Source organism: Eubalaena glacialis, chromosome 3 (assembly GCF_028564815.1).
Source record: "Eubalaena glacialis isolate mEubGla1 chromosome 3, mEubGla1.1.hap2.+ XY, whole genome shotgun sequence".
NCBI classification, from domain to species: domain Eukaryota; kingdom Metazoa; phylum Chordata; class Mammalia; order Artiodactyla; family Balaenidae; genus Eubalaena; species Eubalaena glacialis.
The window spans coordinates 56,943,371-56,957,010 of record NC_083718.1 but is presented as its reverse complement, the minus strand read 5'-3'; the positions used below and the strand labels follow the sequence as shown (position 1 = coordinate 56,957,010).

The window sequence follows — 13,640 nt, the reverse complement described above, 5'->3', positions numbered from 1 at the left end:
GCACCAGGGACTGAAGCTCTGGCCCACTCGATGGCTCTGCAGGGAGGAACGTCTCTCCCAGGCCCGCCTGCATGCTCTCTGCACATGATCTGCAACGCCACCTAGTGGAGATTGGCTGTTTTTTTCCCTCTGCCCAGTGCACTGTCTCTTCATTTCTTCAGCAATCAATCTTGACAGAACGTTTGTGTTTTACAAGACTTAAGAGGGAGACACTAGACGCTCACCTAGGATAGCAGAGTGGGAGAAGCCATCGGCCTCGGGTCTTTGTGAAATGTAGCCAGACCAAGGCCCACATGAGGAGGGTCCCAGAGTGGGTAAGGGCTGGCACTCCTAACGGACAACCACGCCAGCCTCGAGCTCGTAGGAACTTGGAAATTCCTAATTAACATTTGTTACTTAGTGACAGGAATTACTGAGCCCTCATTATAAACGGTAATTCCAGTTTCACTGAGTTTGAGGCATTTACAGCGGGTTAGGTGTTCCATGTTCCCAAATCTTTGTTCCTTTTACCTGTTCCCCCCACTAATGAAGGGCCAGACTGCCCAAATCTCAGGCCAGCTGATGAGAATCCTAAGCAGACTTTCCTTTGTCCTACTATTATCCTTTACGTCTCTCTATATTTTCCAACCCCTCCCGAATACCTCTTGTCTTTATGTGTTTTACTTTCATCAGCCTGGCCCCTTGGTTACATCTCCTTCCTGCACTAAAGATATTCAGCCTGAGCATGTAAGTTCATCTTGCAATCCGTGCCACTCACATTTCCAGTGCTTTTCGCCTCTGAACTCTTCCACTATGGAAATGGAAATGATTTATTCCAGAAACCTTGACTCCGTTCCCGTGACCTCATCTGTAAACTGTTAAATGTTTTTCATACTGATGGGGTCAAAGAGTCCCAGAACTACATCGCTATGAATTCTGCCTTCGCCCCACCACAATTTTCCCGTCGTGACTTAGATTCCATCACTATCTCTCCTCTCTTGGTGTCTTTTATGTCTGCTTCGCGAATACTTTACTGTTGTTCCCAGAGCACCGAGGGAAACGGGGAAGAGCTACCAGAAAGAATAGAGCTGTTCCAAGTGCCATAATACCGGAGCTCGCTGTACTTTCTTTGAAGAAAGACCATCTCTCACCTCTATAAACTATCTATTTCAATGCCACTAGAGCAGAATTCTTGGTATTCTACTCCTTTCCTCCAAAACAAAATTAATCATCTCCTCTGACTTAACAGCATTCACTCTATTTTCCCAAGCTCACTTTCTTCTATCCCCTTTATTCACTATCTGCTTCTACCCTGTTGTCTACTCGCCGCTCACCATAGCATGCCTCTTTGCCTTTGCCCTTGCTGTTTCCTCTGCCCGGTGTGCCTTTTCCAACGTTACGCTTCCTACTGAAATTCTACACAATTCCACCTAATTCAGATGACGTCCTCTCTAGTTAGAAAGAATCACTTCTTTCTTTTCTACAACAGGTTCCTTGCTCTTTTACATCTAGCTTTAATTTCAATCTGCCTGATGTTAATGTTAGTTGTTTATATGTTTTCCTTCTGTTGCAAACTAGGGTGGGACTATATTATCTTTCTTGATCCTCCCCCTCCAGTACCGAGAAGGTTCTCTATAATGCTGATTGAGACAAGGCTTGAGACACTCATATTTTTCAAAGTCTCTAAAGGAACTCAAGTAGCCAAAAGGAACCAGCTAAAAGCCTGGGGGCATTCAGGGTAAGGAATAACTAGACAGGTGTCTGTCACTCACATGTAGATGGTGTCAGGTTCCAGGCATCGTATGATCAGAGAGATGGTGGTGAGCTGCTTGTCCGGGACCTGAGAGGGCATCGCACAAGGAGACTTTGCTCCGGAGATGATGTCATCAACAAAGCTCAGCACCGTTTCTGCCCAGAGGGGAAGGAATGGAAAAGGCATGAGACACAGTGATGGCCAAGCGACGCCTGGTTGGGATTGACTCCGTTAGAACTTAACATTAAAATCACTCGGTCCCCGGTCTTCTCAAATTCCTAGTAGGGAAAGGAGACCCAGAAGGAATGGTCTTTTCTGTTTCATATTTAATCAGTTTGGAGCCATCTGTCCAGAGTTAGCTGAGACAACCAAGGCAAGATGTACGTAGCACATCTGTGAGCTCTTTTATGACATGTTCTTGGCTTCGGCAGAAAACAGCTGTTCTGGTCAATGGTCATTGCCAGACCTTTGCAGTACCTGTGCACATCAGGGAAGGGCCTCGGAAGAAGCAGTAGCCAGCTCTCCATGCCCGAAGGCAGTGCATATATTTCCAAGCCACTGTGATAGTTTCACCAGAAGCTATTTACCCTGCACTAGACTGTAGATGCTACCACCCTGTGGTGCCCATACTCATGTGTCAGTTTTAGGAATGATTTATGTTCACCTTTCCTTATGTGTAGACAGTGAAATACTAAGGCATGAAACATTTTTCATGGGGTGTTTCCACTCCTTTAAGACGTCTCTCTTCTAGCTGTACCTGGCAAAAGCAAGGTTTGCTTTAGGACAAGACATGGGGTAATAAGCACATCTGTTTCTACATGCTTTTGCCTGGGCGGGGCGGGGAGTGGGGGTTATTAGCAAAGAAACTTTTTTCTGTAATCATGGCAGTGGTTAACACAGAATTGTTTCCTAATTGTGGGCTAGGATAACTAGTGTACTGTATTGTTGTTTCTTTGTGTGCCTAGAGACAGTGAAATGGACACCTCTTTTTTAAACAAAAACAAAATCAAAACAAGACTTTGTCAGATGCTCACTATGCAAAAACTCTCAAATGGAAAAGATGGCTGCTGCTTCTCCCTGCTCCTCCTACGTTGCCCAGGGACACTGGGGACCCAGGGCAAAGCCAGGAGGCAGGACATTTTCCTTTTCTTTTCTTTTTGCCACCCTGGATCAAGATGAGCCTGTGAAGTGGGAGATGCTCACCTGTTTCCACTTTGGAGTGGTCCATCCTGTCAGTGACCTTTTCTTGACGGATGAGGTAATCTACAATCTGCACCCCGATTGGAGGCTCTGAGTGTTCCCACTCCAGGACCACGAGGGTGCTGCTGGGCTCGTGAACCGTGGAGAGTCTGAGCCTGAGTGCAGATGGCAAGAAACATGAAATGGGGGCCCAGCTGAAACCTGTGATGTCTTCTGATACCACCACTGGCCACCTTCTCAATTATTATTATAGCGTAAACTCTTCTTTCTAACCTTTCTTAACCAACCACTAGGATGATTTCTTTGAGGGTGTGTCTCCTTCACTGTAAAATAAAGCTTCTTGAAGATCCTTAAAGTCTATATTTTGTTCATCTAAGTGCCTGTTACAAATTGGGAACTCATATATTTGTAAATAAATAAATAAGCAGGTGAGTCAAAGATGAATGAATGCCTGCATTTTACAGGGTTAGTGGATAGGGCCTTTGGAGTAGCGCTTTATAGGGCTTGAAAATGTAATTTCTGGGTTTACTCTTGAAAAATAAGAAAATGTGCCTATAATGCTCATACCAAGGCCCACTAAAGGTGATGTCTGGGAGAGCCCTGCATTAAGAAGGACAGTCAGGTCAGCTTCGAGAACATTACAGGACTGCCCTGCTGGCGGAACCCTGGCCTCCCCTCTTGCTACGGGTACTAACACGTGCTCAGTTTCCAGGTAATGCTCATAGGGGGCTTTACTGGGCCAGAGAAAGTTGGACACATGTCAAGTTCTCCTCAGGGCGTTCTCCTACGTCTGTACACTCAGGTTCTGATTTCAGTTTCTGTCTTTACTCTTGGGTTCCTATGAATATCCTGATTCCAGACTCCAGTCTTTCCTTGCTTTTCCCAATTCATTGTCTCCTTGTGTCATGGAAATTGTCCATTTTGACCGCTCTGCCATCTCATAACTCTTTATGCCTTGTAGAGACTCAATAAACACTATTAACATTCATTGGCATGGATCTTCTAATGATCCAAGAGGTTTCAATTCTCTGCCTTGTTCTGACTTCATGTGTGTGTGTTAGGTTTCTCACTTGCTTCTTGTCCCCTGTTTCCTCCTAGACCACTGGCTTTAGGGAGTTTTCCCTGTTTATCTCACGCCAGCCTCCCTCCCTTACATGAGTCTCTGCCATTCATTCCCAACCTTGGCTCCCATATCTCATGACCACCCATAATCCTGGTGCTCTAGCCTCCACTCAGCTCACCAGATGTGTCATTGGTCTCAAGGATCCCCAGGCAAGGTACTGTGGATGGATCCCATCAAGGCAATGTTCAATTTCAATTCAACAAATATTTATTAAGCACCCACTACTTATAAGAATGTGCTCGGTGCTGAAGATGCACTGGTGCAAAAGCCAACTCCAGCCCCTCCTTTTATGGAGTGGTCACTAGACCAACATACAAATTATACATGTGATTGTAATAATGTGTGATAAGAACTTTAACAAGAAATCATGGGAAGCTGTGGGAGCAACAGTAAGGAATTCAACTGGTGGGAAAATAACACAAACCACATGCTCTTTAGTGGCTTACTATGAAGGAGTGCATAGTTTGCATATGACATTAAAGATGGAACAGACCCAAAACAGTGCGGATATTCATTAATTAGAATCATATGCAGAGGACTATTTTGAAGAAAAAAGCATTAGGAAGCTTAAGTAAGTAACTAAGCCTTACTGAGAACTCAGATTCCGTGAAAATATGGACTAAGGCTGGCCTCTACTGAGAAATAGGAGTGTGTATGATTTAAACAGGCTTGTGTAAAACTAGAGTGCATTTCTATATCCAACTACCGATAAAAATTCAAGAAATTACGGTTTGCTGCTGGAAGAAGTGATTAGAGTTGACAAGAAAAGTGAAGTCCTTTACAGATGTTCCTGTTTATGGAAATTTAGCCCAATTTGATCTCTTTTGCTATGACGTTTAGTAAATGCAGATTTAGAAATGAAATCAGCCCCAGGACACTAATGGCTGGATCTGGCATCCACCTGATAACAATTTGGTAGCTTTAGTGTTGTGTGTCAAAGGTAGCTTTCTTAGTTGGTGAATCGGTCTAGAAGCACCATCTTCTAGAGTTCCCTTTCTACCAAAAGAAAGACCTTTTACTAATAATGGGCTTGATTCTCTTTTGAGCTAAGAGGTCTAAGTCATGGCTGTAAACAGCAAGAAGCCAATGGTTGGTGTGTCTAAAATGACCCACATAGAGAAGGCCTGTAGACAAAAGAAGACATTGGCTTGTAATGACCCTGTACCACTGTGTTCTCCTCTTTCTCAATGTTCTTCCTGCTCAGTCCTGGCCCTTTAATGCCCACCCACACTTTCATGGAACAGACCAGATGGCAGTATGCACACAGACCAGCCTCTCACTTGCTGGTTTCCTCCTGCCATCTTGCTCCTGCTTAGTCAGCCCTGCAGTTACTGAGTCCTAATCCTCCCTTTGGGCTCTCTTTGCCTTACCAATCCATGCTCCTCCAGCTCGTCCTACCATCCCTCTTTATTAGACACAATATTTCTGTGCTTCACTCCCATGGCAGATGCCACATTCAAGGCTAACAGGGGTTCCTGCCCTTTACATGAGTTCAGCCAGTTCTCTTCAGCCTTCCTCTGAGTGTATGAAAACTGGACACGTTCATTTTCAGCCACCTTTGCAGCCCTTTGTACTTTGTTCACCCCTCAAATGCAGATGCCCCTTAATGCACATCCCTGACCCTCTGCTCTTCCCAGTTGACAGTCATTCTGGAGCATCCTTTCTCACAGCTGTGGTTCCATTTCTCATTTCTTTGAGGCTGAGTTCAATCTTCTTATCTCGAGTGTTTACTTTGTTATAGGGCTCCAGATCATCTTTCCTCATGACCGCTGACTATCTCTATAGGACTGCCCCACTATAATTCTAAGGCAGGTCCAAAGGGAACCAACCTCCTCCTCAAACCTGCTTATCCTGTGATGCTTCTTTTCTCAGCTGTAGCCTATTCATCTTCCCAGCCACCGAGGTCGTAAGTCTTAAGTCCATTCTCAACTTTTCCTTCCTTCTCACTCCCACAGTCAACCAGTCACCAAACCCTGCTGGTTCTACCCAAAGTCATCTCTCAGTTGTATCCTCTGTGTACTATACTATTATGGTTAAGATCACGGTCTCTTAGCTATGGCCCTGCTTCCTGCTCTATGACCGTGGAAAAACTATTCAGTCCATCTGAATCCATTTCCCTATTAAAGAGGGGGTGGTGATAACTGTACCTAACTGCTCCACACATTGCCCGACACCCAGTAAGTGTGTTGTTGTCCTGGGTCTTATTACTGATCTCTATCTTCCTCCATTGCAACATTACATTTACCTCTCTTTTCTTCTAGCCATGCTCTCCTGCTTTCTCCACCTTTGGGGAGAAATTCAAGTGCTATGTCCTTTATGAAACCTTCACTCTTCTTCAAATTCAGACTTGACTGTTTCCTTTTCACGCTGTCTTTAAATGTCTCATATAACTCTTATCCTACCATTTCTGCTACTGTTAAATTGGTTCACTTGCCTCCCTAGAAGACTGAAAGCGCCCCAAAGGCAGGCACTGCACCATGTTTTTCTTTCTGTTCCCCAGTACCCAGCCCATTGCTTGGAAAAGAGTAGACACTCTTCAATATATGTTTGCAGAATAACGGCGAGGCACACAAGCAAGAGAAAGGCCGAGAAAGGGAATCGTACACGGGCTGTGGGAGAGGCGCACAGGCAGGGAGTCCATCAGTTCCGAAAGCGGTGGGGTCACATCGACACCAGTCCTCGATGACATCTCCTGTCCCGGAGCACCAGAGGGAGCTCATGGTGGCCTCCAACAAGAGCTGCAAGAGAGGGCAGAGAAAAGAGTAAGCATCAGGGAGCCAGGGCTGGGTGCCCAGAGTCAAGAGACAGAGCATCAGGGCTCTGCTTGGCCCTAAATAACTCCAGTCAGCAGCCTGTAGCACCACGTCTCCATTTACTTCTACCCCAGGAGAGTGTATCTGGGAAGCCTGGACCTTGTAGGACCTGTAGGGTGTCTCTGTCTCATTAGCATAATAGTTCATCCCTGTGGTTGAGGGCCGTCATCTTGGAATCAAGTCTTATTCCACCTCGCATCTCCCTCCTTCCCATTCCGCACCATAATTCCACACCTAGGGTTCTAGAGACATGACCTCTTCCCCATACGCTCAGCAGGGCCAGTCTTGACCACTCTCCCTCGGGCCAGAGGCACTCAGCCTTTTCTCAAATGCCTCTCTGAGCATGCTTCTCTGCCCTCTTCACCCTGCCCCAGTATTTCCTCTGCATTCCTTCAGCACGCCTTGTATCTCACTTACAATATGTATGCAGTTCTGCTTTGGGTTGTGATTATGCATGAGGCCTCTCTTTCCTCGTAGAAGGTAGAAACCATGTGACACACAGGCTAAGAGCTGTGCTCTGGGGCAGTCCCCCTGGGTGAGAACTCCAGCTCTGCCAACCACTGCCATGTGACCTTGGGCAAATTACATAAACTCAGGCTCCTCAACGGTACAATGGGATAAAAACAGCACTTTCCTTATAAGGATGTTGTGACAATTAGATGAAATAAATACATGCCAAAAGGCATGGCATAGTGCCTATGCTATGCACACATTAGTTGCATATAAATAGTACATGTTAGTCATCAATAAATAACAGCAATCGTTATTGTCTTTGAATGACACGGTTGGGTCTTATGTGGGAGCTTGTAAATAACATAGAACCTAGAGTAATTCTTTACATACAGTGGTTTCACAGCAGATATTCACTATTCAATTAAAGGACAACAAGATAAAATTAGATCACTGAGGGAACAGAACTTATGAGAGGGGCAAGTCCCTGGTGAGGAACTGGGGCCTGACAGGCACTGACCCCTGTGTGAGGCCCTGCTGCCTCAACCCCAGCCCAGGGTGGGGGAGAGCCTAAGACGGCCACAGGGCAAGCTCAGGGCTTTCTCTCCAGGTCAACTCAACCTCTGCAGCCTCTGCTTTGCCTTTGATTCTCTTCCCTCTGTTTCATCCTCACCACACCCACACATAATGGATAAATTAGAGAAATGAAACAGCTATCCTGGAAAGTTTTAGGCCAAACAATTAAAAGAAAGAAAAAAAGAGAAGAGGATAAGAAAAAGAAAAAGAAGAGATAATCCTACAAAAATCAACATGTCCAAGCCCAAAGCCAGTATCCTATGTCCCATCCATCCCAGGTTAGAAGAGATGACATAAAGTTCATACTGACCCCCCTCCTTGGATTGGGAGCCTCAAGGGAGCAGGGATTCTCTGTTATCACTATGATTTGTGTAGAGCTTTAGAATTTACAAAGCCCTTAATTTATTTTTTTCCCTATTTTTTTATAAACATCTTTATTGGAGTATAATTGCTTTACAATGGTGTGTTAGTTTCTGCTGGATAACAAAGTGAATCAGCTATACATATACATATATCCCCATATCCCCTCCCTCTTGCATCTCCCTCCTACCCTCCCTATCCCACCTCTCTAGGTGGACACAAAGCACCGAGCTGATCTCCCTGTGCTATGTGGCGGCTTCCCACTAGCTATCTATTTTACATTTGGTAGTGTATATATGTCCATGCCACTCTCTCACTTCGTCCCAGCTTACACTTCCCCCTCCCCATGTCCTCAAGTCCATTCTCTACATCTGCATCTTTATTCCAGTCCTGCCCCTAGGTTCATCAGAACCAATTTTTATTTTATATTCCATATATATGCGTTAGCATACAGTATTTGTTTTTCTCTTTCTGACTTACTTCACTCTGTATGACAGTCTCTAGGTCCATCCACCTCACTACAAATAACTCAATTTCATTTCTTTTTATGGCTGAGTAATATTCCATTGTATACATGTGCCACATCTTCTTTATCCATTCATCTGTCGATGGACACTTAGGTTGCTTCCATGTCCTGGCTATTGTAAATAGAGCTGCAATGAACATTGTGGTACATGACTCTTTTTGAATTATGGCTTTCTCAGGGTATATGCCCAGTAGTGGGATTGCTGGGTTGTATGGTAGTTCTATTTTTAGTTTTTAAAGGAACCTCCATACTGTTCTCCACAGTGGCTGTATCAATTTACATTCCCACGAACAGTGCAAGAGGGTTCCCTTTTCTCCACACCCTCTCCAGCATTTATTGTTTGTAGATTTTTTGATGATGGCCATTCTGACTGGTGTGAGATGAAACCTCATCGTAGTTTTGATCTGCATTTCTCTAATGATTAGTGATGTTGAACATCCTTTCATGTGTTTGTTGGCAATCTGTATATCTTCTGTGGAGAAATGTCTATTTAGGTCTTCTGCCTATTTTTGAATTGGGTTGTTTGTTTTTTTGATATTGAGCTGCGTGAGCTGCCTGTATATTTTGGAGATTAATCCTTTGTCAGTTGCTTCATCTGCAAATATCTTCTCCCATTCCGAGGGTTGTCATTTTGTCTCGTTTATGGTTTCCCTTGCTGTGCAAAAGCTTTTAAGTTTCATTAGGTCCCATTTGTTTATTTTTGTTTTTATTTCCATTTCTCTAGGAGGTGGGTCAAAAAGGATCTTGCTGTGATTTATGTCATAGAGTGTTCTGCCTATGTTTTCCTCTAAGCGTTTTATAGTGTCTGGCCTAACATTTAGGTCTTTAATCCATTTTGAATTTATTTTTGTGTATGGTGTTAGGGAGTGTTCTAATTTCATTCTTTTTCATGTAGCTGTCCAGTTTTCCCAGCACCATTTATTGAAGAAGCTGTCTTTTCTCCATTGTATACTCTTGCCTCCTTTATCAAAGATAAGGTGACCATATGTGTGTGGGTTTATCTCTGGGCTTTCTATTCTGTTCCATTGATCTATATTTCTGTTTTTGTGCCACTACCATACTGTCTTGATTACTGTAGCTTTGTAGTATAGTCTGAAGTCAGGGAGCCTGATTCCTCCAGCTCCATTTTTCTTTCTCAGGATTCCTTTGGGTCTTTTGTGTTTCCATATAAATTGTGACATTTTTTGCTCTAGTTCTATGAAAAATGCCACTGGTAGTTTGATAGGGATTGCACTGAATCTGTAGATTGCTTTGGGTAGTATAGTCATTTTCACAATGTTGATTCTTCCAATCCAAGAACATGGTATATCTCTCCATCTGTTTGTATCATCTTTAATTTCCATCATCAGTGTCTTATAGTTTTCTGCATACAGGTCTTTTGTCAAAGGAGAAGTAACAACTGACACTGCAGAAATACAAAGGTTCATGAGAGATTACTACAAGCAACTATATGCCAATAAAATGGACAACCTGGAAGAAATGGACAAATTCTTAGAAAAACACAACCTCCTGAGACTGAACTAGGAAGAAATAGAAAATATAGACAGACCAATCACAAGCACTGAAATTGAAACTGTGATGAAAAATCTTCCAACAAACAAAAGCCCAGGAGCAGGCGGATTCACAGGCGAATTCTATCAAACATTTAGAGAAGAGCTAACACCTATGCTTCTCAAAATCTTCCAAAATATAGCAGAGGGAGGAACACTCCCAAACTCATTCTACAATGCCACCATCACTCTGATACCAAAACCAGACAAAGATGTCACAAAAAAAGAAAACGACAGGCCAATATCACTGATGAACATAGATGCAAAAATCCTCAACAAAATACTAGCAAACAGAATCCAACAGCACATTAAAAGGATCATACAACATGATCAAGTGGGGCTTATCCCAGGAATGCAAGGATTCTTCAATATACACAAATCAATCAATGTGATGATAAACCATATTAACAAATTGAAGGAGAAAAACCATATGATCATCTCAATAGATGTAGAAAAAGTTTTTGACAAAATTCAACACCCATTTATGATAAAAATCTCCAGAAAGTAGGCATAGAGGGAACTTACCTCAATATAATAAAGGCCATATATGACAAACCCACAGCCAACATCGTTCTCAGTGGTGAAAAACTGAATCCATTTCTACTAAGATCAGGAACAAGAAAAGGTTGCCCACTCTCACCACTATTATTCAACAGTTTTGGAAGTTTTAGCCACAGCAATCAGAGAATAAAAAGAAATAAAAGGAATCCAAATCAGAATAGAAGAAGTAAAAATGTCACTGTTTGCAGATGACATGATACTATACATAGAGAATCCCAAAGATGTTACCAGAAAACTACTAAAGCTAGTCAATGAATTTGGTAAAGTAGCAGGATATAAAATTAATGCACAGAAATCTCTTGCATTCCTATACACTAATGATGAAAAATCTGAAAGAGAAATTAAGGAAACACTCCCATTTACCATTGCAACAAAAAGAATAAAATACCTAGGAATAAACCTACCTAAGGATACAAAGCCCTTTAAATGTTAACACTTTTGTAAGGGAGCAGACCCTATGGGGCCTTCTGGGGGCAGACCCTTCCCCCATATCCTCTGCTTTAGCTCGTCTCTGAAGTGCCTAGATAATAGTATCTGACCCACATTTCCTGAGTTGTTTTACAGATGTGAAAACCCCCCAGCAAATGGAAGATGTTAACTACTTGATGACCATGAGCAAGTAGCCCCCAGGCCTCCTGGAGCCCAAGGACTCATAATGTTAACCCCTGCGACACCAGCCTGTTACCACGCCATCAACCAATCAGAGAATTGTGCACAAGTTGATCACACACCCTGCAACCCCTCTCCCTCACCCGGGCTTTAAAGTTGTTTTCCTGAAAGCGTTTGGGGAGTTTGGGGTTTTAGAGCACAAGCCACCTGTCCTCCTTGTATTGGCACCTTTACAAAAACGCTGCATTTTCCTTCACCACAATCTGGTGTCAGTAGATTGGATTTACTGTGCGCGGGTGAGCAGACCCGAGTTTGGTTTAGTAACACTTTAATTTGAGCTCCATGTTAGACAGTTATCATGATTCACAGTGGAGGACACTTAGAGTCCAAAAGGTTAGGTAACTTGCTCATGGTCACAGGTTAGTAAATGGGTAACAGGACGGATTTGACATCTCAGGCTTGATGGAAACATCAAGCTCTCTTGATTAACACCGTATCCACCAGCTTCCAGGATGAATACCAGTTCACAGTAGGTACTCACTTTATGCTTTACCTGACTAAACCAAATTCAAATCGAAAGGTGTATTTTTTTAACTAGGAAAACAGACATCCTTTGAGATAAGCAGAATAAAGAGGACATCATGGCTGCAGCCTTACAGTCTTCAATCGACTATTATTGGCTAAGTACCTGTAGGGACGATTTCCTGTCCTAAGCATTAAGGATACAGTGCATAAGATATATATGGCCCCTGCTTGCATTAAGTCTTACAGCTAAATAATAAACAAACAAAAGTTATATAAATAACCATAACTATGATAAGGGCTCCAGAAAAGGGTGAAATGGTGGCAGGAGGGACAAGGAGGGGGCCAATCTCACAGAGGAGTTTGGGAAGGCCTCCATGAGCTTGGGGGGACAGGTCAAGAGTAATCCGGTCACAAAGCTTGGGGGGGGGGAGGAGCGGGGGCAAAGAGATGCTAAGAAAGTGAGAGGGTGGCAGGCCGATTACAGAGAGTCCTTAGGACACCATATGGGGTGGGTGTCACATTCTAAGAGCAACAGGAAACCATCAAAGTGTTTCAAACAGGGGAGCAACCTGATCAGATTTTCCTTCCAAAGGTAATGATGACAATACGTATGATGACAAACATTCTAAATGCCATTTCAGACCATTTGCTGAGAGTTCCTACTCTCTAAATCCTGGGCAAGCGGTAACTGTGTAGGTAGGATGAGGGTACAAGAGAGGAATCAAGAAGGAACGCTTTGGGAAAGGAAGAGAAAGGAAAACTACATTTTTCTTAGTACCTACAATGTGCCAGGCATTGCATAGGAATCCTTGTTTGTTATTAGATTTAATCCTGATTCCAGAAAAGAAATCAAATTTTCCAATTTTTTTTAAAGATTTTTTTTAAATTAATTAATTAATTTATATTTTTGGCTGTGTTGGGTCTTCGTTTCTGTGCGAGGGCTTTCTCCAGTTGCAGCAAGCGGGGGCCACTCTTCATCGCGGTGCGCGGGCCTCTCACTATCGCTGCCTCTCGTTGTGGAGCACAGGCTCCAGACGTGCAGGCTCAGTAGTTGTGGCTCATGGGCCTAGTTGCTCCGCGGCATGTGGGATCTTCCCAGACCAGGGCTCGAACCCGTGTCCCCTGCATTGGCAGGCAGATTCTCAACCACTGCGCCACCAGGGAAGCCCAAATTTTCCAATTTTTATTATTTTTCTCTAAGGAAAGCAGGTGAACTTTTTTTTTTAATAAATTTATTTATTTTTATTTTTGGCTGCATTGGGTCTTCGTTGCTGCGCGTAGGTTTTCTCCAGTTGTGGCGAGCGGGGGCTACTCTTCCTTGCTGTGCGTGGGCTTCTCACTGCGGTGGCTTCTCTTGTTGTGGAGCACAGGCTCTAGGCACGCAGGCTTCAGTAGTTGTGGCACGCGGGCTCAGTAGTTGTGGCTTGCAGGCTCTAGAACGCAGTCTCAGTCGTTGTGGCGCACGGGCTTAGTTGCTCCGAGGCATGTGGGATTTTCCCAGGCCAGGGCTCGAACCCCGTGTCCCCTGCATTGGCAGGCGGATTCTTAACCACTGCGCCACCAGGGAAGTCAAGCAGCTGAACTTTCAAGCCAAGTTCATCTAGCCATTCATTTG

General features: G+C 43.8%; 1 protein-coding gene across 1 annotated transcript in view; it reads right to left on the bottom strand.

Annotated features, from left to right (window-relative positions):
- The window catches only part of ASTN1 (astrotactin 1), a 318,570-nt gene that overhangs the window by 20,827 nt on the left and 284,103 nt on the right, over positions 1 to 13,640 (bottom strand). The window contains exons 18-20 of the mRNA XM_061183080.1: positions 6,660 to 6,793; positions 2,936 to 3,087; positions 1,752 to 1,887 (exon numbers count right to left, since the gene is read on the bottom strand). Coding sequence (XP_061039063.1) covers positions 1,752 to 1,887; positions 2,936 to 3,087; positions 6,660 to 6,793 — 422 coding nt within the window. The remainder of the gene's footprint in view (positions 1 to 1,751; positions 1,888 to 2,935; positions 3,088 to 6,659; positions 6,794 to 13,640) is intronic.